The sequence below is a fragment of the Papio anubis genome, chromosome 13 (genome assembly GCF_008728515.1).
Source record: "Papio anubis isolate 15944 chromosome 13, Panubis1.0, whole genome shotgun sequence".
Taxonomy (NCBI): Eukaryota; Metazoa; Chordata; class Mammalia; order Primates; family Cercopithecidae; genus Papio; species Papio anubis.
In genome coordinates, this window is record NC_044988.1 from 91,950,869 (window position 1) to 91,977,812 (window position 26,944).

The following is a 26,944-nucleotide window of genomic DNA, read 5'->3' on the forward strand; positions in this document are numbered from 1 at the left end:
CTCGAGGTGCGCGTGTGGTCTGAGTGCCAGAGACCCTTACTCAGGGACCTCTGGGGGACCTCAGGGGACCAGACTACCGTGCCCGACCCGTTCGAGTCCAGCTTGACCTTTAAGGTTGAGGGCGGGACCTGTAGCATCGGAGCGAGTCTCATGGGGTGGGGGCGGGGTTCCTTTTACCAGCTAGGAATTTAGGGGCTGCTGGAGGAACTTACTAAAGAGTAGCCTCACACTTGACGGGAACGTTTGAGGTTCAGGACAATCCCGTGGGAGTAGATATTATTACCTCCCATAATGAAGAAATGGAAGCTCAAATAGGTAATTTTAGCAGGGTCACGCGGTCAGAAAGTGAGGGCGCTTAAATTCAGACCTAGGTCTATCCGACTCTTAAGCCTGAACTTTTAACTACTACTCTGTGCCACCCAGTGGCAAAGCAACTGTCATTTCAGTAGCCCTTCTCCATTTACATAACCCTGACAAATAGTATTGTTATTTACGTTTTACAGATGAGACGGAGGTCCTGAGAGTTTGACCGATTTAAGGTCACGTGTCTAGGAAGTGCTGGAACCAAGACTTCTTTCAGAGTTTTCTCTAAGTTTAGTGCCTTTTTTTGTTTCAAACCACACGATTGCATTTCCCCCAATTTTGGAAAGCTTTATAGTTGGAAAGAATGAAAACCTGATCTGACCCCTTCATTTTATGGTTGAAACAAAATCTAGGAGAAATCACTTGGTACAAGTCACAAGTCACTGGTAGAGCTGCCGCAAATGCTTTTTGAATACTTGTGATTATGAATCTAAATGACAGATGGCAGGGAGTGATAAGGTAGGCATATTGGAATCCAGATGTCTTAACTCTTAGGCAAAAGCCCTTTCTGCACCTGTCTCATTCTTTCTTTGGCCGTGCCAGGTGCATGATGATTCTGTGTATAGTCAGGTACTACAAGTACCTTTGTTTACCTGGCACTGCATTTAGAGAAGAACATGCTCTACTATCTCTAAGCAAAAGTGTGGCAAACCAAGAGACAGTGAAGGCAACGCTGGGAAGCCCAGAACCTACCATAGTAAGGGTAGATTCCAATCCTATTCTGGTTGACCCTAGACAAGGAATTAATCTTTCTGGACTTTCACTGATGTATTCATCACATTCACAGTGTCTTCTGTGTTCTGGCAGTGTACTAGGTACTGGGGATACAGCAGTGAACAAGAAAATCATAGATTAGTCCTTGTAGTGCTTATAGTCATATGGAGGGAATTAATCAAATAATTACATAAATATTGGCTTTTGGTTAAAAATTAAGTGCTATGATGAAGTTAAGGGTGTTGTGAAAGCAGACTACAGGACACTTGACCTAGTTGGGCCGTAGGAGATGGCCAAGGAAGCCGTCCTCTGAGGAAGTGATGGTTAAGCTGAAATCTGAAATAAAAGCGGAGACAAACAGTTAAAGAAGTGAGGGAAGATCGTCAAGGAGATTCAATGGCATGTTTGAAGACTCTGGAGCAGGGGGAGCACTGGAGAAGTGAAAGATCACTTTTCTTATTTTGTAAAATACCGGTGGTGATTAACACTGTTTAGTTATTATGAGAACCAAATAAGATGATACATGTGAAAGTATTTTATATACAAGGGCCTGTGTATATGCACACTCATAAAAGTGCTTATGTTATAAGCTAGTATACAGCTGGATTGAAAGGAGTTGCTGGGACTGGATAAGCCAGGACTTTGGGTTGGTCATCTAGCCAAAATTAAAATGAACCTTCTGTGAAGAACAGGGAAATCTTTTGAGATCCTCAACTTTGGAAAAAGAATGCGTGCTTCAAGTAGTTAACAGAAATGTTTCAGTCTGTAATCTCAGCACATTGGGAGGCCCAGGCAGGTGGATCACGAGGTCAGGGGATTGAGACCATCCTGGCTAACATGGTGAAACCCCGTCTCCACTAAAAATACAAAAATTAGCTGGGTGTTGTGGCAGGCGGCTGTAATCCCAGCTGCTTGGGAGGCTGAGTCAGGAGAATCGCTTGAACCCTGGAGGCAGAGGTGGCAGTGAGCCGAGATCACACCACTGCACTCCAGCCTGGGCGACAGAGTGAGGCTGTGTCTCAAAAAAAAAAAAAAAAAAAAAAAAAAAAAAAAAATTCAGGCCAGGCGCGGTGACTCATGCCTATAATCCCAGCACTTTTAGAGGCCGAGGCGGGCAGATCACCTGAGGTTGGAAGTTCGAGACCAGCCTGGCCAAAAGGTGAAACCGCATCTCTACTTAAAAAATACAAAAGTTAACTGGACGTGGTGGCGGGTGCCTGTAGTCCTACCTACTCAGGAGGTTGAGGCAGGAGAATTGCCTGAACCCGCAAGGCATAGGTTGCAGTGAGCAGAGATCGCACCACTGCTGTCCAGCCTGGGTGACAGAGCGCGAGGCTCTGTCTCAAAAAAAAAAAAAAAAAAAAATTAATAGTCGGAATACTGTTATAATAGCTACAATTTATTGTGTACCTACCGGATGCCAGGCATTGTACTGTGTGTATGTGTTTTGTTGCTGGTGTTTTTTGTTTGTTTTTTGTTTTCTGAGACGGAGTCTTGCTCTGTCACCCAGGCTGGAGTGCAGTGGCACGGTCTCGGCTCACTGCAAGCTCCACCTCCCGGGTTCACGCCATTCTCCTGCCTCAGCCCTCCAAGTAGCTGGGACTACAGGCACCCGTCACCATGCCTGGCTAATTTTTTTTTTTGTATTTTTTTTTGTATTTTTAGTAGAGACAGGGTTTCACTGTGTCAGCCAGGATGGTCTTGATCCCCTGACCTCGTGATCTGCCCACCTCGGCCTCCCAAAGTGCTGGGATTACAGGTGTGAGCCACCGCGCCCGGCTTGTTGCTGTTTTTAAGGGATTAGGTCTCACTATGTTGCCAAGGCTGGCCTTGGACTCCTGGTCTCAAGTGATCCTCCTTCCTTAGCATCCCAAATAACTCGGACTATGGGCACCCACCACTGTTCCCAGCCATGCTGAGTGTTTTATATGCATAGTATAGCAGTTAACAACATAGACTCTGGAGCTGGATTGCCTGAATTCAAATCTTAGGCAGATTTTTGCTTCTGTTTTCTTATCTGTAAAGTGGGAATAATCATAGTACTTCAGGGTTATCATGAGGCTCAAATGAGTTAACGTGTGTAAGCCACTTAGAATAGTTTCTGTCACGTAGTCATTGTTATATAAATGTTAGGTATTGTTGTCATTATTGTTATCTTTTTAAAGCCTCATTAATATCACTATGATGATGATGTGGAAGCTGTAGCTCAGAGAGGCTAAATGACCTCCCCAAGGTCACACAGCTAGTAAGTGGAGGAGTTGAGATTCCGGTTCCAGACTGCATCCAGAGCTCAGACACTTCCCCACATTGCTTCTATGTATAGCTTAATTTTGTTGGCGAATACTTGGGATCTCAACAAATTTTTCTTCAACTTTAATTCTTTTATCTGTGCTGAACAGAATGTTAATTTGTACACCCTTAAGGTAAAGGACCTAAAGGACTGCCTTTATTGAACTTCCACTTTGAAATTTTCTGACTTCTGCGCAATTAAAATCTACGCCTTACGCGTTTCAGCAATGTGGTTTATTTATAGAGTTGTCTTCCGGTTCACGTGTACTGGGTCTGCTTTTGGGTGCTGCGTTTTCTGTCAAAGGTTGTTTATTTCTAACCCATTTTGATTTCCTGTTGCTTTGTGAGTTGGTATTATGACCTGCAACAGGAACACCAGGAAACCTATCTTAAATGGAGCAGCCAGATTGAGATCCTGTAGACTAAAATAAAAAACTACTCATTATTCTACAGCCATATTTGGTTGTAAGTATGAATTAGGCATTGGTTTTATTAGGGAAAAACCTAGATATAGAAACTTCACTCTGAGCCAAACCTCTGTGAACAGTTCTGCTAAAATAGAGCTTGGCTATTAGCTCCATGTCCTTGGACAGTGACTTAATCTCTCTGAACCTCAGTTTCAACGTCTGTAAAATGGGGATTATTATATGTTCTTTGTGGCATTATTGAGAGAATTAAATGAAATAATATGGGTAAAGCAAACAGTCCAAACTTGACCTCAATTAATAGTAGCTATTGATACTAATAAAGAAGAAAAATATTCCTTTTTTCATCAAATCTGTTTTTATAGACTTCATACACTGATCACTAACTTCTAGTATCCCTTACTATTAAAAATTCCATCAAGAGAAGTTATTTGTCTTTGTGCTACTCATTTGCTTTAAAAATAATAGCCATCATTTATTAAGCTGCTATATTCCTGGCACTATGTTAGTTGTTTACATGTATTCATTATTTCATTTTATTTTAAGTTCAAAGTTATTTTTATCATTGATGAGGAAAGTGATGTTCAGAAGAGTAAATTGCCTAAAGTTGAAATTTACATCCAGGTCTAATTGTAGGCTATTTTGTACATCATTATTAACATACAAGGTTTCTTTATTGTGTCTGACCCTGACATAATAGTTTTTGAGGCCCGGCATAGTGGCTTACGCCTGTAATCCTAGCACTTTGGGAGGCCAAGGCGGGTGGATTTCCTGAGCTCAGGAGTTCACGACCAGCCTGGGTAACATGGTGAAACCCCGTCTCTACTAAAAATACAAAAAAATTAGCTGGGTATGGTGGTGTGTGCCTGTAATCCCAGCTACTTGGGAGGCTGAGGCATGAGAATTGCTTGAACCCAGGAGGTGGAGGTTGCTGGGAGCCAAGATTGCGCCACTGCACTCCATCGTGGGCAACAGAGTGAGACTCAGTCTCAAAAGATAATAAAGATAATATTTTTTAAAAAGTTTGAAAGAAAAGGTGATAGCTTTCAACAGGTATTATTTTGGGGGGCTTCTGCTGTTTGCTAGGTACTGTGTCAAGGGCTTTACTTGCATAACCTCATTAATTATTCCCAACCCTAAGAAATGAGTACAATTATTCCCATTTTACAGTTGAAGAAATCAACGAGCAGAAATATTCAGGAGTATTTAGTCAGTAATGGAGCTAGGATTGGCTTCCAGGTCTTCCTGACAGCAAAGCCCATGTTATTCATTCCATTATGTTGGATCAAAATTTTAGGGTGGGATTTTTTAAAAAACATAAGATGTGGGACTGTTACTCAAAGGAAGCAGCTTCCAGATATTTGATACTAATTGTTCTTAATTTTTAGCTGAGCCATAGCAACATTACTGGCAGAAGCTATTAATGATATATTTGTCAGTTAGCTAGGGCTGTGTTATATCCTGAGGTAGTTGTAGGCAATGGCATCTTTCCATGGTCAAAGACCTCAGATGTAGAATGCGTAACTTGTGTTAACACAGTAGAGAGTGGCATTTTCCAGAGCTCTAGTTTTATACCATGGAAGACCTCAAACCTCAATCATGCTTTAGACTCACATTAAAGGGCATCCTAATTGGTAATCAGTGCGTAAGGAACCAAAGAAAATTTTAATTAAATGCTGTCGTGTGAATTTTTCCAGTCATTTTATGCCTGTTGAGATGGTTTTCTTATTTAAAGTCCTCTTCTAGTGCTCTGCCTTCTCTCTTTAAACTTTATCAAGATTTTGTGCTTTTCTCATATAAGGGTTTAATTAGAATCATTAAAATTTTAGTCTGCTGCATATTTGCTTAATGGGCATTTTGGTGCAGTGGAAAGAACTTGGGGTTTGGAGTCCAAAGTGGGGAAGTTACTTAAATCTCTGTAAGCCTTAGTTTCTTCATTCTGTAAAATGAGGCAAATAATACTTTCTTCTAGGGCAGTTGGGAAAAGGATTAGAGATAATGTATTTAAATTGTCTAGTACTTAGCTCAGTTTATAGGAATTGCTTGATAATTAGTACGAATTATCTGAAGTTGCAATACGGTCTCTTTTACTTAGATCTGCTTTTTGTCTTATTCTTTTTAGTGGATGTTTCCAAGGATCGTCTTCAGTCATGGCCTTGGGATTAAAGTGCTTCCGCATGTTCCACCCTTCCTTTCGCAATTATCTTGCAGCCTCTATCAAACCCGTTTCAGAAGTTACACTGAAGACAGTGCATGAAAGACAGCATGGCCATAGGCAGTACGTGGCCTATTCAGCTGTACCAGTCCGCCATTTCGCTACCAAGAAAGCCAAAGGTAGAGACATGTGATGTTCTCTCCTACTTCACCCCTTTCTTAAATTTGGCCCTTGAATTATAGCTGGCAGGTATCTCAGATGTACTGAATTTCTCCCCTTGCTAACATGAGGAAATGGGGCCTCAGCTATTTCATTTGATTAACTTAAAAGGTTACAGTGGCAGAGATGGTGTTACAACCCAGTGCCTGTTTTCTTATTACCATGCTGCCTCATTTGTTTTCTTAGTAGCTCAGAAAATGCCTAATTTCTTTCTTTTAGATTTAGAGTTAGAGGTATAAGTGCCAAGCGAGCCAGAATGCTTGTAGCAGGGATCAATATATTGTCTCCATATAGGAAGATACATGTTGGAAGTATAATTAAGACCAGAAGGTTGTTGGGTGAAGTGGGTATTAGAGTCATGGATTTAGATGGATGATCTTAATGGCTTGTGTCATCCAAGAATGAGACTTTGATGTACTGCAGGTCTCAGCTTAAATGCTACTTCCTCTGGGAAGCCTTCCCTGACCTCTAAGACTAGGTCAAGTCCCCTGTTAACTGCACTCGTGCATTCTGTTATTTTACCTCTGATGCACTTAAAACAGCAGTGATTAATTAATTAAATGTAAGATTGATTATCATTTTTCTGCCTTCTATGCTGGACCTGATGAAGGTAGGTTCTATATTGTTCTTATGTAGCACCTAACAGGGCCTGGATATAGTATTTTTGACAAATTTTGTTGAATGAAAGAATGAGTGATAGAAAATTGTCAGTCACACCAGCAATTTGCAGTGGTGGATTAGGGAGTCCTCCCCCAAGAATGGCGCTAGATATATGCTGCTGAATATTTTCCCACTGACTCTTCTTTTCTGATTTCATGCAGATCTTCCCCTTTCTGTAATAGGAAAATTAACAAATTGCTGAAAGAACGGTAATGCTTAGAAGACTTATATTCTGTTAATAGTAATAACCTTTGATCTGTATGTTACATTATATTTTTTAAAGTTTCCATACATTTACTAATTTTATCCTTATAATTATCCATTGAAGAAGTAATTTTCCATTGAAGAAATCCTTATAATTATCTAGTTAATCCAGATCTCACCATTTTATAAACGAAGAAACTGAGATAATTAGTGAGAAATTTGCCAATGGTCCTATATAATTAATGGCAGAACCAGAAACTTTAGTTCTTGATGCCTACAGTATTGCAGTCTTCTAGTACACTAGACAGTGACTACAGTGCATAAGCAGCATTTTTTCATATTTTGTGGGCTATTCAGTTTTGTCTTCTTTGCTTGCCTCTATAAAAGTTGGTTAAGCTAAGTGCTGTGGCTCACACCTGTAATCCCAGCTACTCAGGAGGCTGAGGCGTGGGAATTGCTTGAGGCCAGGAGTTTGAGATTAGTCTGGGCAACATAATGAGACCTTGCCTCTTAAAAAAAAAAAAAAAAAAAAAGCTGGGCCTGGTGGCCTGTACCTGTAGTCCCAGCTACTCAGGAGGCTGCGGTGGAAGGATCGCTTGAGGTGAGGCGTTAGAGGCTGCAGAAGTTGGTTGGTTGACTTTTTCTTTTAGATTTATTCGATTCTTTCTTTTATATTAGGGATGTTCATTCTTTGTCAATAATATGTGTTACAAGTATCTTCTTTGCTTTTTACTTTGTTTATGATGTTTTTGTTGAAATGGGTTTTAATGTCATATTTTTCAGTCCTTTATTAATTGTGTCTTCTTTAAGAAATACCCCTCTGTTGCAAGGTAATTTATTTCTGAATATAATGTGAGGTAATTTTTGAAGTTTCCTTTTCAGGTGGATAACAAGTTGTATTAAAATCATTTATTGATTAGCCTACTCTTTACTCCCAGATTTGTAATGTCCCCCCGTTGTGTGAGTTTCTTTATATATATGGTATTGTTTCTGAGCTCTTGATTTTATTGAACTGCTTATCTCTCCCTGCAATAAATTTCATACTGCCTGACTTACTGTCATAAAGTTCAATTTAGTGATACAAATCTTTCCCCTCACCACACATATGCTTTTTCTTCTTGACTTTCTCCTCTTCTATATGAAATTTATGATCATAGTGTCAAGTTTTCTCCAGACAGATCTTGCACAAGGCTAGGAATGGTGGCCCACACCTATAATCCCAGCACTTTGGGAGGCCAAGGGGGTTGGATTACTTGAGCTCAGGAGTTCCGACCAGCCTGGGCAGCATGGGGAAACCCTGTCTCTACAAAAATTAGCCAGATGTGGTGGTGCATCCCTGTGGTCCCAGCTACTCGGGAGGCTGAAGTGGGAGCATTGCTTGAGCCCAGTAGGTCAAGGCTGCAGTGAGCCATGATCATGCTGCTGCCACTCCAGCTTGGGGGACAGAATGAGACCCTGTCTCAAAAAAAACAAAAAACAAAAAAAAATCTTGTGTAGTTCTTTAATCAGGTTTATTGCTGGGGGAATCCTATCTTTTTTTTTTGGGGGGTCACTTTTATATATGTTAGTGTTTTGAGTTATATATAAAGAAAAATGTGTACATAAATCATAAGTTTGTGCTTCAGTGAATTTTCGCAAAGTGAAAACAATCATGTAGTCATCACCCAAATCAATAAATAGATTGTCACTTGTATTTTGGAAACTTACCACATGTCCCTTTGAGTTGTTACTCTCCCACTGTAAGGATACATAACCCACTACATTGACTTTAACACCACAGATTAGTTTTGTCCTTTGTTAAGTCAGTATGGATTTTGTTTCTGACTTCTATTGGTAGTAATCTATTTGTGACATATGTCTATGTTGTGCACATAATGGTTGTTTGTGCATTTTTATTTTTTTAATGATATTCTACTGAAAGTATATACCACAATTTAATATCCATTCCACAGTTGACAGACTTTTGGGTTGCTTCCAGTTTTGAGCTAAAAAAAAAAAATGCTAGTATAAGCATTCTTGTACATGTGTTGTGTTGCACATATGTCCCTTTCCATTCTTCTCCCCTCCTGTCCTGTTGTCCTCCCTTCTCTCCCCCCCACTTTCATTGGATTGGCTAGGAACTTTAGTATAATTTGAATAAATGTGACTGGTGATAATAGGCATCTTTGTTTTATTCCTGACTTTATAGGAAACACTTCTTATATGTTAATGTTAAGAATTATGTTTGTGGAGAAATCATATTACCTGACTTCAAATTATACCACAGAGCTATAGTAACCAAAGCAGCATGGTATGGGCATAAAAACAGATACGTAGACCGTGTTAGTCCGTTCTCACGCTGCTATGAAGAAATACCCGAGACTGGGTAATTTATAAAGGAAAAAGGTTTAGGCCAGGCACGGTGGCTCATGTCTGTAATCCCAGCACTTTGGTAGGTCAAGGTGGGTGGATCACTTGAGGTCAGGGGTTTGAGACCAGCCTGGCTAATGTGGCAAAACCCTGTCTCTACTAAAAATACAAAAGTTAGCCGGGCATGGTGGCGCATGCCTGTCATCCCAGCTACTTGGGAGGCTGAGGCAGGAGAATTGCTTGAACCCAGGAGGCGGAGGTTGCATTGAGCTAAGATTGTGCCACTGCACTCCAGCCTGAGTGACAAAGGAAGACTCTCACAAAAAAAAGAAAAAAAAAAATTAAAAAGGAAAGAGGTTTAATTGACTTGCAGTTCTGCATGGCTAGGGAGGCCTCAGGAACTTACAATCATGGCAGAAGGCACCTCTTCAGGGGGGCAGGAGAGAGAATAAGTGCCCACTGAAGGGATTAGCCCCTTATAAAACCATCAGATCTCTTGAGAACTAACTCACTATCAAAAAAACAGGATGGGGAAAACCGCCCTCATGATTCAGTTATCTCCACCTCCCCCATGAGAGGTGGGGAACTATAATTCAGGATGAGATTTGGGTGGGGACACAGCCAAACCATATCATTCCACCCCTGGCCCCTCCCAAATCTCGTGTCCTCATAATTCAAAACATGATCATGCCCTTCCAGCAGTCTCCCAAAGTCTTAACTCATTCCAGCATTAACTCAAAAGTTAAAGTCCATAGTCTCATATGAGACAAGGCAAATCCCTTCTACCTAACCGGTAAAATCAAAAACAAGTTAGTTGCATCCTAGAAACAATGGGGGTATAGACATTGGGTAAATACAACCATTCCAAATGGGAGACATTGGCCAAAACAAAGGGGCTACAGGCTCCATGCAAGTCTAAAATCCAGTAGGGCAGTCATTAAACCTTAAAGTTCCAAAATGATCTTCTTTGACTCCATGTCTCACATCCAGGTCATGCTGGTGCAAGAGGTGGGCTCCCATGGCCTTGGGCAGCTCTGCCCCTGCGACTTTGTAGGCTACAGTGCCCCTCCTGGCTGCTTTCACAGGCTAGCAATGAGTGTCTACGGCTTTTCCTGGCACACAGTGCAAGCTGTTGATAGACCTACCAAGTTCTGGGTTGGAGGATGGTTGCCCTCTTCTCACAGCTCCACTAGGCAGTGCCCCAGTGGGGACTCTGTGTGGGGGTTCCAACTTCACATTTCTCTTCTGCACTGCCTTAGCAGATGTTCTCCATGCAGCAGACTTCTGCCTAGACATGCAGGTGTTTCCATACATCCTCTGAAATCTAGGCGGAGGTTCCCAAACTTTGATTCTTGTCTTTTGCGCACCCGCAGGACCAACACCATGTGGAAGCTGCCAAGGCTGGGGGGCTTGTACCCTCTGAAGCAATGTCCTGAACTGTACCTTGGCCCCTTTTAGCCGTGGCTGGAGCAGCTGGCATGCAGTCCCAAGGCTGTACACAGCAGTGGGGGGCCCTGCATCTGGCCCAAGAAACCATTTTTCCCTCCTAGGCCTCCAGGCCTGTGATCGAAGGGACTGGTAGAAGGTGTCTGACATAACATTTGCCCCATTGTCTTGGTGATTAACATTCAGCTCCTTGTTAAATTATGCAGATTTCTGCAGGCAGCTTGAATTTATCTCTAAAAAATGGGTTTTTCTTTTCTTTTGCATTGTCAGGCTGCAATTTTTCCAACTTTTATTTTTTTTTTTGAGACGGAGTCTCATTCTGTTGCCAAGCTGGAGTGCAGTGGCATGATCTCAGCTCACTGCAACCTCTGACTTCCTGGTTCAAGTGATTCTCCTGCCCCAGCCTCCTGAATGGTTGGGATTACAGGCATGTGCCACCACACCCAGCTAATTTTTGTATTTTTAGTCGAGATGGGATTTCACCATGTTGGTCAGGATGGTCTTGATCTCCTGACCTCGTGATCCATCCAACTCAGCCTCCCAAAGTGCTGGAATTATAGGGGTAAGCCAGCGTGCCTGGCCACATTTTTCAAACTTTTATGCTCTCCTTCCTCTTGAATGCTTTGTTGCTTAGAAATTTATTCTGCCAGATACCCCAAATCATCTCTCTCAAGTTCAAAGTTCCACAGATCTCTAGAACATGGGCAAAAACCCACCAGTCTCTTTGCTAAAGCACAACAAGAGTCACCTTTGCTCCAGTTCCCAACAAATTCCTTATCTCCATCTGAGACTACCTCAGCCTGTAGTTCATCGTTTATATCACTGTCAGCATTTTGATCAAAGCCATTCAACAAGTCTCTAGGAAGTTCCTAACTTTCCCACATCTTCCTGTCTTCTGAGCCCTCCAAGTCTCTAGGAAGTTCCAAGCTTTCCCACATTTTCCTGTCTTCTTCTGAGTCCTCTGAACTGTTCTAGCCTCTGCGTGTTACCCAGTTCCAAAGTTGCTTCCACATTTTCAGGTATCCTTACAGCAGCACACCACTCTTCCAGTAGTGTGTTAGTATTTACTGTATTAGTTTGTTCTCAAACACTGCTAATAAAAACGTACCTGAGACTGAGTAATTTACAAAGGAAAGAAGTTTAATTGACTCACAGTTCTGCATGGCTGGTGAGGCCTCAGGAAACTTACAATCATGGTGGAAGGCACCTATTCACATGAGGGCGAGAGAGAATGAGTGCCCAGCGAAGGGGGAAGCTGCTTATAAAACCATCAGATCTCTTGAGAACTCACTGTCACAAGAACAGGATGGGGGAAACCACCCCATGATTCAATTATCTCTACCTGGTCCCTCCTACGACACGTGGAATTATGGAAACTACAATTTAAGATGAGATTTGGGTGAGGACACAGCCGAACCACATCAAAAACCAGTGGAACTGAATAGAGAACCCATAAACAAATTCATACACCTACAGTGAACTCTTTTTTTGACAAAGGTGCCAGAACATACATTGGGGAAAGGACAATCTCTTCAATAAATGTTGCTGAGAAAACTGGATATCCATATGCAGAAGAATGAAACTTGATTTCTGTCTCTCGTCATATACAAAAATCAAAATGGATTAAAGACTTAAATCTAAGACCTCAAACTATCAAACTATTACAAGAAACCATTGGGGAAACTCTCCAGTACATTGTAGTGGGCAAGGATTTCTTGAGTAGTACCGCACAAGCACACACAACCAAAGCAAAAATGGAGATTTTTTGTTTGAGATCTCATCAAGTGAGAGATCTTTTTAACAAGTGAGATCTTGTTAAAAGATCTCACTTTTTAACAAGTGAGATCACATCAAGTTAAAAAGCTTCTGCACAGTGAAGGAAAAAATCAACAAAGTGAAAAAACAACCCACAGAATGGGAGAGAATATTTACAAACTACTCATCTGATAAAGGATTAATAACCAGACTGTATATGTAAGGAGCTCAAACAACTCTAGGAAAAAAAATCTAATAATCTGATTTAAAAATGGGCAAAATATTTGAATAGACATTTCTCGAAATAAGACATACAAATGGCAAACACACACATAAAAACGTGCCTGGCATCATTGATCATCAGAGAAATGCAAATCACAACTATAATGAGATATCATCTCACCCCAGTTAAAATGACTTTTATCCAAAAGTCAGTCAATAACAAATACTGGCGAGATGTAGAGAAAAGGAAACCCATGTACACTGTTGTTGGAAATGTAAATTAGTACAGCCACTGTGGAGAACAGTTTGGAGGTTCCTCAAAAAACTAAGAATAGAGCTACTATATGATCCAGCAATCTTACTGCTGGGTATATACCCAAAAGAAAGGAAATCAGTATACTGAAGAAATTTCTGTATTCTCGTGTTTGTTGCAGCACTGTTCACAATAGCCAAGATTTGGAAGTAACCTAAGTTTCCATCAACAGATGACTGGATAAAGAAAATGTGGTACATATACATAATGGCATACTATGTAACCATAAAAAAAGAATGAGATCCTGTCATTTGCAACAACATGGATGGAACTGGAGGTCATTCCGTTAAGTGAAATGAGGCACAGAAAGACAAACTTTACTTGTTCTTTAAGTGAGAGCTAAAAATCAAAACAATTCTGTGGATCTAAAAATCAAAACATTTGAACTCACGGAGATAGAGAGTAGAAGGACGGTTATCAGAGGCTGGGAATGGTAGTGGAGGGGTGGGAAGGAGTTGGGGGTTGTTAATGGATACAAAAATTATATACAGTTAGAAAGAATGAAGAAGACCTAGTAATTAATAGCACAACAGGGTGAATAAAGTCAGTGATAATTTAATTGTACATTTAAAATTAACTAAAAGCGTATAATTGAATTGTCTGTTACACAAAGGATAAATACTTGAGGGGATGGATATTCTATTTTCTATGATGTGATTATTATTGCATGCATATATCAAAGTATCTCATGTAACCCATAAATATGTATACTGTGTACCCACAAAAATTAAAAAATTTTTAAACAGAAAAACATTATGTTTGCTTTGCTGTTGGTATTCTCTTTTAAGCAAATATCTTTTATCCCTATTTTGCTAGGAGTTTGTTTCATATGGATATTAAACTTTAATCAAATGTTCTTACTGCATTTACTGAGATAATCATATTTTTCTCTGTTAATCTATTAATGTGACTCAACATCAGTAGGTTTTTATGATGTTAAACCACTTTTGCATTCTTGGTATGAGCCCTACTTGTTCTTGATACATAATCTGTGTTATACATTGTTGGATTTGGCTTGCTAGTATTAATTTAGGATTTTTTTAGATTATATTGGTATGTGACATTAGCTGTAATGTAACTTTCTAGTTTTCATGAGCATAGTTTTCTAGTATTATCCTTCTCTGGCTTTTGTATTAAGAATATCTGAGCCTCATAGTATAAGTTGGGGAATGCATCTCTTTTTCCTAATGGGATGGTCTGTAAAAAACCAGGATTATCAGTTCCTTGTGTGTTTGATAGAACTTGCCTGTAAAGTAATATGGATCTGGTATTTGTGTGTGTGTGTGTGCGCGTGCATTTGTGTGTGTGTGTGTGTGTGTGTGTAGGTAGACTTTAAATCCTAGAATTGGTTTCTTTAATGATTATGAGACTACTTAGATTTTTCTCATTAAGATTTATACTGTTTTTATAATCATGTCCATTTTTTCTTTCTTAATATTATTTATCTGCATCTACTTTCTTCTTAATTGTTCTTGACAGTAGTTGTAAACATTTTAAGAGTTTTTAATTTTTTGATCTGTCTTTTTTGCGATTTTATGATTTCCGTTCTTTGTTATTTACTTTCTCCTATGTACTTGTTCTCTTTCCATCCTCTGAGTTGGACAATTAGTTCATTAATTTTTGGCCTTTCCTGTTTTCTTTTTTTCTTTGAAAAATTCTATTATAAACACGATGCTTTCATATACATACAGTGATATGGTTACTTACATGCAAGTTAACATACCCATTATCTTACATAGTTACCCCCTTTTTTCTTTGCAAAAGCACATAAAATCTGTCTTAGCAAAAACTCCAGAGTATAATACAATATTTCTAACTATAGTCCTCATACTGTACATTAGATCTCCAGACTTGTTCATCCTACATATCTACTACTTTGTATCCTTTGACTTATATCTCTCCCTTTGCTCACCACCACCACCACCCCACCCTGCCGATCCCTGGTAAGTATTATTTTATTCTCTGTGTGTATTCAGCTTTTTTGTAGATTCCACCTGTGGTTAGGCATGGTCGCTCACGCTCATAATTCCAGCACTTTGGGAGGCTGAGGCGGGCGGGTCACTTGAGCCCAGGAGTTCGAGACCAGTCTGGGCAATGTGGTGAAACCTCTTCTCTACAAAAGAAAAAAAATACAAAAATTAGCCAGGCATGGTGGCATGTGCCTGTAGTCCCAGCTATTCAGGATGCTGAGGTGAGAGAATCACCTGAGCCCAGGGAGGTTGAGGCCTGTAGTGAGCTGAGATCCCACTACTGCACTCCAGTCTGAGTGAGGCCCTGTCTGAAAAACAAACAAGCAAACCCCCACCCCGAGATTCCGCATACAAGTATAATCATGCAGTATTTTTCTGTGTGTGGCTTATTTTGCTTAGTGTAATGTCCTCCGGGTTCATCCATGGCAAATGGCAAGGTCTCCTTTTTTAAGGTTGAATAATATGCCACTTTATACACACACACACCCCCACATACATGCACCCACATTATTTCTCTATCCACAGACACTTTGGTTGTTTTCATATCTTACCACTGTGAATAATACTTTCTTCTTTATTTTTATTTTTTATTGTTTTTTGAGTTGCAGTCTCCCTCTGTCACCCAGGCTGGAGTGCAATGGCATGATCTTGGCTCACTGCAGCCTCGTCCTCCTGGGTTCAAGCGATTCTCCTGCGTCAGCCTTCCGAGTAGCTGGGACTATAGGCACCCGCCATCACGCCCAGCTAATTTTTGAAATTTTCTTTTTTTTAGTAGAGATGGGGTTTCACCATGTTGGCCAGGCTGGTCTCAAACTTTTGACCTTGGGTGATCCGCTTGCTTTGGCTCCCAAAGTGCTTTAATTATAGGCATGAATCACCACGCCCAGCCTGTTTTGTTTTGTTTTGTTTTTAAAGTATTAAGGTTAGAAGTTTCTGTGTAAATACAACTTTAAATGCTTCCTATGAAGTTATTTACTTATTTATTTTAGAGACAAGATCTTGCTTTGTTGCCTAGGCTGGAGTGCAGTGGCACAGTCATAGCTCACTGTAACCTTGAACTCCTGGGCTCAAGTGATCCTCTCGCCTTGGCCTTCCGGAGTGCTGGGATCACAGGTGTCAGCCATCGTGCCTGACTTGAGTTTTTGATATTCAGTATTTTTATTATGGTCATTTCTCAATATTTAAACATTTCCATTATGCATTTCTGTATAGTCCATGAGTGTTTATTAAGAAGTGTTTAAAATTGTTCAAACATGGTTGTTTTGGGGTTAGCTTAATTCTACTCTGTTGAGAGAACATATTCTATATGATATAGATTATTTTGTCTTTGTTGAGATTTGATTTGTGGGTAAAACATGGTTGTTTCATAGAAGGTCCAAGTGTGCTTGAGAATACTGTATATTCTCTTATTGTTGGGTGTATTGTATTAGATCAAATTGACTAATTTTGTTGATCAACTTTTCTGTTTTTTTATTTGCTCAATTATCAGTTATCAAGGAAGGTATATTGAACTCTCCTGGTATGCTTGTAGATTGATCATTTTCTCCTTTTTTGTTGTTTTTTATTTTGAGACAGGGTCTTGCCCAGGCTGGAGTGCAGTGGTATAATCACAGCCCACTGCAACCTCAATCTTCTGGGCTCAACTGATTCTCCCACCTCAGCCTCCCAAGTAGCTGGGACTACAGGCACACACTGCCATGCCTGGGCAATTTTGGTATTTTTTGTAGGGACTGGATTTTGCAATGTTTCCCAGCCTGCTCTTGAACTGCTGGGATCAAGCAATCTGCCCACCTCAGCCCCACAAAGTGCTGGGATTACAAGTGTAAGCTACTGCACCCAGCCAGTTTCTTCTTTTAATTGTATTAATTTTGAGGCTATCTAATTGATATATTTAATCTTAGATATGTTATATATCTTTCAGGTGAATTTTTTCTGTTATCATTTTGAAGTTGTCCTCATGATTTCCAGTAGTGAATTTTGTCTTAAAATCTTTTTTGTTTGATGATAATGTGGCTACACCAGCCTTCTTTTGCTTAATGTTTGCCAGGCTTAGAATTTTTCCATCCCTATCCATCAAACTTTCTGTGATCTTGTATAATTTTTTAAAACTGTCGTGTTATATTCAACTAGATTTTTAAAAATCTTACTGATCTCTCACTTTTAACTGGTCATTTTGATCCATTTATATTTATTGTTGTCACTGCATATTTGTGTTATTTTATTTTGTACTTTCTTTTTTTTTGAGACAGTCTCACTCTGTCGCCCAGGCTGGAATGCAGTGGTGCAGTCTTGGCCCACCGCAACCTCTGCCTCTCAGTTGCAGGTGATGCTTGTGCCTCAGCCTCCCAAGTAGCTGAGACTACAGGCATGTGCCACCATGCCCAGCTAATTTTTTGTATTTTTAGTAGAGATGGTGTTTCACCTTGTTGGCTAGGCTGATCTCGAACTCCTGGCCTCAGGTGATCCTCCCACCTTGGCCTCCCAAAGTGCTAGGATTACAGGCATGAGCCACCATGCCCGGCCTTATTTTGTACTTTCCTTATGTCATGTTTTTTCCTTTTTTTCTTTTTTCTTTTTTTTTTTAAATGCATATTTAAACAATTTCTTATTGATACGTATTTGTATATACTTATGGGGTATATGTGATATTTTGTTACATGCATAAATGATTAAGTTAGCGTATATGGGGTATCCAGCATCTCAGGCTTTTATCATTTTTATGTATTGGGAACATTTAAGTTCTTTTAGCTATTTTGAAATACACCTTTTTAAATCCTTTTTTCTTCTTTTCCTATTAGATTAAATTTCTCTATTCCTCTCTCTTTTTTAAATTCTGCTGATTTGGAAGATATACTTTTAATTCTTGTTTTGATGGGTACCCTTAACTGATTTCTTTAACCTTTTTATGGAAATAAAAAAGCACTCTAGGAAAGTGCAGCTATCATAAATTTCACAAGCTGAAATTACTTATGTATCAGCATCCAGATCAAAAAACAGAACATTCCTAGCATGTCAGAAGTCCCCTTTGTGCTTCTTTCTAGTAAGTACTACCCTCGACCCTTTGCAGATAACTGTTGTTCTGACTTCTAGTAGCATGAATTAGTTTTCTCTGTTTTTTTACTGTTCAGTTTATATTCTCATATCTGGCCTTTGTACTGTACAGTTTTGTATTCTTGTGTCTGGCCTCTGTGTTCAACACGATTTGTGAGACTCATTTAAATTTTTGTATGTAGTTCATTCTTTCTCATGGTTGCATAGTATTTCATTCATAAATATTACTATTCATTCCAATATTGACAGAGATATATTTAAATTTTTAATGTACATATTTGGTTCTAAAAGTTTAAAGTTGGCTGGGCGTGGTGGCTCACACCTACAATCACAGGACTTTGGGAGGCCGAGGCGGGCGGATCACGAGGTCAGGAGATCGAGACTATCCTGGCTAACACAGTGAAACCCCTTCTCTACTAAAAAATTAGCCGGGTGTGGTGGCCATCGCCTGTAGTCCCACCTACTCCGGAAGCTGAGGAGGGGGGGAGGAATGACGTGAACCCAGGAGGCGGAGCTTGCAGTGAGCCGAGATTGCGCCATTGCGCTCCAGCCTGGGGGACAGAGCCCGACTCCGTCTAAAAAAAAAAAAAAAAAAAAAAACTTTAAAGTTGAAGATATTATTTCCATTGTTTCTGGCTTCTGTTGTTGCTCTTGGAAAGTATTCTAAATTTTAATCCTTCATGGATAATTTGTCTTTTCTCTTGGGCTTTTATAAAGATCTCTTTGTCCTTTGTTTTCTGCAGTCACAACATGTCTAGGTGTGAATTTACTTTTATTGTCCCATTTGAAACTTGTGTTTCTCAATCCGAAGATCCACATCTTTTTTTTTTTTTTTTTTTTTTTAATCTGCCGCCCAGGCCGAAGTACAGTGGTGCGATCTCGGCTCACTGCAACCTCCACCTCCCAAGTTCAAGCGATTCTCCTGCCTCAGCCTCCTGAGTATCTGGGATTACAGGCACATGCCACCACGCCCGGCTAATTTTTGTATTTTTAGTAAAGATGGGGTTTCACCATGTTGGTCAGGCTTGTCTTGAACTCCTGACCTCGTGATCCGCCCACCTCGGCCCCGCAAAGTGCTGGATTATAGGCGTGAGCCACCGTGCCAAGCCCCACATCTTCTATCAGTTCTGGAAAAAAAAAAAAAAAAAAACCTAAGCCATTGGTTTCAAATCATAATGGTAACATGGGCAAATAAATGTTTTAAAAAATCACTCTGTTGCTTACCAGTTGTTTACTTTGGGCAAAACATTCAAATGACTTGTGCCTCAGATTTCTCATCTGTGCAATGAGGGCAATACTAATCTCTATTCTTCCTACCTCAGAGAGCAATCTTGGATAGCAAGGAGGAGAATGTACTTGAAATTGCATTGCAAGTTATAATATGCTACACAAATAGTGCAGGATTCAGCTCACTGTAGATGTTCAACAGAATTTATTGAATGAATCTCAATAAATGTTTGTTGAATGTTTAATGAATAAACTGTAAATATTATTTAAAATTTTATTTTTCTCCTTCCCCATCCCCTATAAAAGAAATGCGAGAATATTTGCATCATTCACAGAAATTACCTATGTATACACATAGAATGTATATGAAAAATCACTAGGATGATTTAGACATAAAATGAAATTATATTCAGCTCCTAATGCTGTTGATTTTCTAAAATATAAGCCATTGTCTCTACCATTGGTAGTGTTTAATGTCTGTAAACTACTGTTGTTCCTTTTGTCTGTACTCTGTACCAGCCATCAGATATGTGCGTATTCTTGTCTTAGTGTTCATTTTTTAATGAATTAATGTATTTCCAGCCTCTCTAATTAGATTTTGTGGAGATGGGCTAGTAGAAAGTTCATGGGTTTAAAATTAGGCAGATCTGGAACCAGATCTTGACTTTTCCATTTCCTGACCTGTGACATTAGGCAAGTAGCTTTGGTTTTCTCATCTTCTGTTTACTTTTCTGAAAAGTAAGAGATTAATTTAGTTATGGATTCCCTGCCATGTGAATAGTGTTCTTTTAGGAGTTTGAATGACTTAATTTGTATCCTTGTAGCAACCTTGCAATATAGATGTTATTATTCTTTTATAGGTAGGGAACTTGATACTCAGAAAGGTAACTTGCCCAAGGTCATAAAGCTAGTATGCATTATAACCAGACTTTTAACCTGGGGTGTCTGATTATAAAGTCTGTCTCCTCACTAATATCTGAGAAGGTGTTTAGCACAGTTGACACTCAGTTAATATAGGCTCTTTTTTAGTGGAGTGATAATGTTTTATAATTTTCTAACACTTGACATTTTTCCCTGTACATAGTAGGCACTTCTTCACCAATTGCTTATTGGCTCTGTTTATGCTGCTGTTGTTTTATTCACTGAATGTTCACTTTTTAGCCAAAGGGAAAGGACACTCCCAAACCAGAGTGAATATTAATGCTGCCTTGGTTGAGGATATAATCAACTTGGAAGAGGTGAATGAAGAAATGAAGTCTGTGATAGAAGCACTCAAGGATAATTTCAATAAGACTCTCAATATAAGGACCTCACCAGGTTAGTGACTGAACCAGTGTTCTGGGGAGGGATGTAATGGAAAGAGCATGAGTTTGGCAGAGTTGAGTTTTAGTCCCAGCTTTACCACTTACTAACTGGTGGCCATGGGCAGTTACTTTAGTTTCCTGGTCCTCTGTTTTCTTGTTTGATTCTTAACTTACAGCTTTGGGGTGAGAGTTAAAATAAATGAGGTAACATATATTATGGTTCTAGCACAGTGCCTGGCGTGTAGTTAACACTACGTTTATTTATCCATGCAGCAAATTTTTGTCTACTGTGGAACTAGGCATTGTGCTAGTGCATAGTAGTGAACAAAAATAGGTATTGTCTTTGCTATCATGGAATTATACTCTCAAAAAAATGAGATTTTTATTTTGAATGTACTATAAACACATCTAGGTAGTATCATAGTAACTGACGTCTTTGGTCCGATTTTTCCAATTTGTCCTGTTTGGCAGTTCTTATCCCTTACTGGGAACCAAATGGATACAGACCTGCCCACGTGAGGCATTTCTGTACCCCTGAGCTTGACCAGGAATATTCCGTTTGGGTTAATAACTTCCTGAAAGGGGCTTTTCTAAGTGGGAAATGTCAGAACTGTCTAGGCGAACTGTTTGCAGATGTGATGGAGAAGTGAGTTGTCAGCTGATGGTTCAAGCAGGCAGGAAAAATCCAATTGCTGTTAAATTAGCCTTTTGCAAATTGTCATCATCCTAAAGTCAAACCTGGGACCCCCCTCTGAAGGTACCTGTGGGAGCTTGGGCTGCTTGTACTCACGTCTTGATTAGGGTAGTTCATAAGAAAACTAGAAATAGTTCGCTCTTAAGAAAACCAAGTGAAAAATACAGTTCCACTTATAAACACTATCAGAAACATACCGAGTTCAGAGATGAGATCCAATGTGAAACTAGAAGACCATTCCCGTCATTTGTCAACCTTTGGGCTGGGGCATTTCTGCCTTTGCTGACAGTAGAGCGTGCCATTCAATCTCTCTCAACTGTTTATTTTAAACTTGCTTATTATTTTAGGTATGAAACTGATAAAGTGCTCTGTCTCCCCTGTGCTTTCTGGCCTGTTAACATTCTGCAGCCGAAACCAGAGAGCGGTTTGAGAGGAGCTCAGGGAGAAATGTGATACTTAAAATTAGCCAGCAAGCTCCACTCTTGTTGAACTTAAAAAGATGATGGGCCTGGAAAGAGGTTGGGAGTGTAATTTGTTAAATGTTAACCTCTGAGAAAATGAGGGGCAGGAATGAGGCTGAGGGAGATTCTCGCTGGGGACAGATTGAGGGAAAAGGATTTGATGCATTATGTCGATATGGATTTAGGAATGGTAACTACCACAATTGCATTCTGAAAAGTCTGTGTGGGGACTTCTGTGGCAAAGGATCTTATGGCAAATCAGGAAGACTGAATTAAGATCCATTTCAAAAGGCCTCCTGTTGGTATTTCCTCTTTCCTTTCTCTTCAGGATTATGTTTGTATAATGTTCTATATAGAACTTTGGGCCATGAAGAGACTGGATGAAACAGACTAAATTTAGCTAGTCTCTTTTGCCAGATTCTTCCATTTTATCTTTAATTACTGTTTGAACCAACGGGTACCCCCCTACATTTTGCTCTTTCTCACAGCAATTTCTATCTCCCAGATAACTGACACCTTTTAACAGTTGTCTAGATACAGGTTTATTTGTTTATTCATTGTTGTCCTCTTCCCTTTCATCCATCCATGCATACATTCATTTATCATCAAAGCATTATTGAACACGTTTTCTGTGCTGATTAATATGTGCTGTTGATACAGAGAGAAAATATATCGTCCCCACCTTCCAGGAGCCTAGAACCTGATGTGAAGGGTCAAACAAGTAAACCAGTATGTATAAAACCATACAGCAAAGCTGAGTGGTGAAGACCAAATGACTTTGGAGTTGGTCAGACCCGGGTTTGAATTCAGGCTCCATTAAGAGCTGTTGTCATCTTGGGCAAGTTACTCTGTATGCCTCAAGTTTTCTTGTCTGTAAGATAGAAATAATAACTATCTCATAGAGTTAATATGATATTAACAGCAGATACATTATAGAAAGCATTTATCATGATGTCTTGCTCATAGGAAGTTTTCAGTAAATATAGAGAATTGTCATTATTATGGAAATGTGCTCGGATGCTGGGGGCTTATAAAAGGGGTTTGTAATCCAGCCTAGGAGGTGAGACACGATTGCTGAGATTAGATGCCACTGTATCTGACTGTTAAGGAATGAGCAGAATTTATCTGAACAGAGAAGAGTGTTTGCAGTAGAAGGAAAAATATATGCAAGGGTCCTGAAGCAATTCAGAACAGAGTTTAATTAGAGAATATTAGAGTATATTAGAGAAATTAAAACACAGAATGTCAAGAAGTAATAATAGCATTTACTGGGACACAGTTTAAGTGCTTTTCCTACGTTCTGCCATTTAATCTTCATAAAAACCCTATAAAATGTAAGTACAGTTTTTTTTTTTTTTGAATCAGAGTCTCGTACTGTCTCCTGGGCTGGAGTGCAATGGCGTGATCTCTGCTCACTGCAACCTTCTTCTCCCGGGTTCAAGTGATTCTCCTGCCTCATCCTCCCAACTAGCTGGGATTTCAGGCGCCTGCCACCATGCCCAGCTAATTTTTTGTATTTTTAGTAGAGACGGGGTTTCACTGTTTTGGCCAGGCTGGTCTCAAACTCCTGACCTCGTGATCCGCCCACCTCAGCCTCCCAAAGTGCTGGGATTATAGGCGTTAGCCACTGTGCCCGGCGAGATATAAGTACAGTTTTTATGTCCCATTTAGAAATCAGGAAACAGAGGCCAAGAAGGCTGAAGGAATCTACCCATGGTCACACAATCAGAAAGTGGCAGAGTTGGTATTTGAACTCAGGTCATTGGTCTTCAGAGTAACAAAGACTTTTACCATTATACCTCCTGGACTTTTCCAGGTTGAAGCCACTGGTGTCAGCAACCTTCTGTCTCATGATGACATTGAATCTGGTTGAGTATCTCAAATCAGATCTTTGGGCCACAGTATGGTACTGCATTATTCTAACAACATATTGCCAGGACAACTCCAATTTGTTTATAAGACTCCTTTCCCCCACTTTTCCCTTTGTGTCTCAGAATGAGCCATCCTTGAGTGGTTCCTACTGTGAATGGTAAGGTTTTTCTTCTAGTTCTCATTTGCATAGGAAATAAGGGAGTTTGAATAATGCCTGTTTTCCATCTGTAACTGTAGCTTTATTGCTTGCCTTCTTGCCATTTTTGAAAATTTTTCCCAGGGTTTTCCAGAATTTAGATGCAGACAAAGATTATATCCAGGATAACAGGAAAATGTTAATAGTTTTGTTGTTGTTGTTGTTTTGTTTAATGAGCTAGTTTCTAAAGGGGATCTAAGTACCACAGTGAAAGGTCGTATAAGCAAATGGTTCCAAATCTGGCTGTGTCAGAATCATGTGGTGAACCTAAAAAAAAAATTACAGGCTTCCCCAAATCACAGGCTCTGAAGCCTCTACAGAATCAGGATCTCTTTGGGGTGGGGCCCAGGAATCTAATTTTCAAAGCTCCCTGGTGATTCTGATGTACAGCCGGGTTTGAGTTCCATTTGTAAGGGAAAGAGCCTTGATTGAAATCAGAATTAAGCATACCTGAGTTTGGGTCTTGGCACTTGTTTTTCCTTTTGTCACCCCTGTGATCTTGGCCTGTTTATTCTTCCCAAGTCTTATTTTCTCATCTGTAAAGTGGGAGTAATAATGCAGTGTTACAGGGTCGTTGTAAGGACTAAAAGGGATAATAAGAGTTACCAACTTTAATGCATATTTTTTGGTGTTTATTGTATACTGCATTGTTTATATTTAGTTAGACTCCTTTAGCTGCAGTCCTCACTCGAATCCTCTAAGGTAGTTAATTTTTGGCTGAGTTGGAAACAAAGGCACAGAGAAGATAAGTAACTCACCCGAGGTTTCATAGCAAGTAAATGGCAGAGTTGCTTGTGAGGGTGATCAGCTGTTTCCAGTTTTAGTTCAAAAAGCCCTGTCACAGAAAATTCTTCAGCTCCAGGCAAACCAGGATGGTTGGCCACCCTAGTTGCTGGTGAGGAATTCCAACCTAGTTCTGTCAACATTTCAAGCTTTTTCTATCACAGAATACTGCTGTTCCTGTGAAAGCCCCTTGCACACTCTTGTCACAATGGTAAGAATCCCTAAATGTTTGTTGAATCTGAATTATTATTATTGTTTTGAGACAAGATCTCACTCTGTTGCTCACGGTAGAGTGCAGTAGCCAGTACAGCTCACTGTAACCTCTACCTCTTCGGTTCAAGTAGTCCTCCCACCTCAGCCTCATTGCTGAGTAGCTCGTCTTCCAGGCACACGCCACCATGCCTGCTAATTAAAAAAATATTTTTGTAGAGATGTGGTCTTGCTGTTTTGCCCAGGTTGGTCTCAAACTACTGCCCTCAAGCATTCCTCCCACTTCACCCACCCAAAGCTCTGGGATAATAGGCATGAGCCACTGCATCCAGCCTGAATCTGAATTAGATAGAGACTTAGATTTGGGGCTACTAAGGTTCTTTGGAATTCTAAAACTGTATAATTTTTCTTCTAGGATCCCTTGACAAGATTGCTGTGGTAACTGCTGATGGGAAACTTGCTTTAAACCAGATTGGCCAGATCTCCATGAAGTCGCCACAGCTGATTTTGGTGAATATGGCCAGCTTCCCAGAGGTAAGGTGGCCTTGCTAAAATCTCTCTCCATGGTCTCTTTTGGAATGGAGGAGACTGGGTCATATCAGGAGGAAGTAAGTGTTCCTTCAGCTTAGAATGAAACAAGAGAGAAGACATAATAAAGAGAACTTAAGGATAAGGCAAAGCTCTTTTCCCGTTGCCAGATTCCTTTTCTGTTAAACATAAATGCTACAGAGGCTAGGTAAGTTGTTTGAATACCCAAACGGGTCCCATCTAAGAAAAACAATACTGGAGATGCAGTGATTGGTGTTTGGCCAGCGTGGAAAGGTTCTGGTGACCTGGAGAGCCTGTGCCTTGTCTGAGTGGAATGCCTCTGCCCAGCTCCTGCTGATCATTGCCAGGCAGAATGTAGGCCTGGTAATCAGTGTTACCTGATACTACGATTTTTGTTTCTAGAAGAAGCTAGTAACACACATTTTAATGTCACATCTTTATTCTTTAAATATTGATGACTAATTCCATTTTTTTTAAAGACTATGAGGCAAATAAAACCATATTTTAATGGGCCAAATGTGGCCTGAGGGCCACCAATTTGTGACTTCTGCATTAGTATTTGGAGTAGACCCTCCAGGAAGTCCTTTTATACTAGACTGGCCATTGCAGAATATTGCATGGAACACTCTGCTTCCATAACTGGAAGGTGGGTTGTATTAGGTCATTGCATCGTTGAGGCTTTATGATTTTAAGTATAGTTGAGGAAGGTAATTGGCCTTTTTGTTATTGGTCCACTAGGAATTGGCCTGGATTAGGAGTCCTAGAGTACCTGGAATCGGGTGCCATCTCTACCACCAACTGGCTGTTTGACCTTGGGCAAGTTGCCTCACTCTCTGGGCCTCCATTTCCTCATCTGCTAATATGAGGTGAAGGAATCCTCCTGTTCTTATTGTCTGTTTCAGTAGTTGTATTCCAAAGTCATAGACCAACGTTGGACCTGTTGGATTTGACAAACTAGGCTAGAGGTAGGAGACAGGGAACGCCCTTACTGTGAACACACAGTTTCAAATCAAGGGGCTCTGATAGCTAATGGGCCAGGCACACCTGTGAGGGTGCTGTTACCACTCTCCTACTCCATTCTCCAATACTACAACCAGAATGAGTTTTTGAAAAATATATATTGTGCCAGGCATGGTGGCTCACACCTGTAATCCCAGCACTTCGGAAAGCTAAGGTTAGAGGATCACTTGAAGCCAGGAGTTCAAGGCCAGCCTGGGCAACATAGTGAAACCCTGGCTCTACAAAAATTTCAAAAATAAAAAAATTAGTGAGGTGGGTTGGCCTGTAGTCCTAGCTACTCAGGAGGCTGCAGTGGGGGAATCACTTGAGTCCAGGAGTTTGAGGCTGCAGTGAGCTATGATCATGCCACTGCACTGCAGCCTGGGTGACAGAGCAAGATCTTGTATATTAAATAAATAAGTAAAAATATGTACATATAAAAGATTTTGTCATTTGTCATTCCCATGCTTTGCATTTATTGGTGGCTCCCAGCAATCTTTAAGAAAAAGTCCAG

The 26,944-nt window shown here is 40.1% G+C and overlaps 1 protein-coding gene across 7 annotated transcripts in view; it reads left to right on the forward strand.

Annotated features, from left to right (window-relative positions):
- The window catches only part of MRRF (mitochondrial ribosome recycling factor), a 65,391-nt gene that overhangs the window by 325 nt on the left and 38,122 nt on the right, over window positions 1–26,944 (forward strand). For 3 of the 7 annotated variants that reach the window (XR_002517434.2, XM_003911278.4, XM_017949585.3), the window contains exons 2-4: window positions 5,914–6,125; window positions 20,524–20,679; window positions 25,298–25,416. Coding sequence is in view for 6 of the 7 variants with exons in the window: in XM_003911278.4 (XP_003911327.1) it covers window positions 5,914–6,125; window positions 20,524–20,679; window positions 25,298–25,416 (487 nt within the window). In the remaining variant the exon portion in view is untranslated. Of the gene's footprint in view, window positions 1–14; window positions 316–358; window positions 823–5,913; window positions 6,126–20,523; window positions 20,680–25,297; window positions 25,417–26,944 lie in introns of those variants that run through there. The other 4 variants (XM_009188146.4, XM_021927185.1, XM_017949586.2 and 1 more) reach the window with 4 other exon arrangements.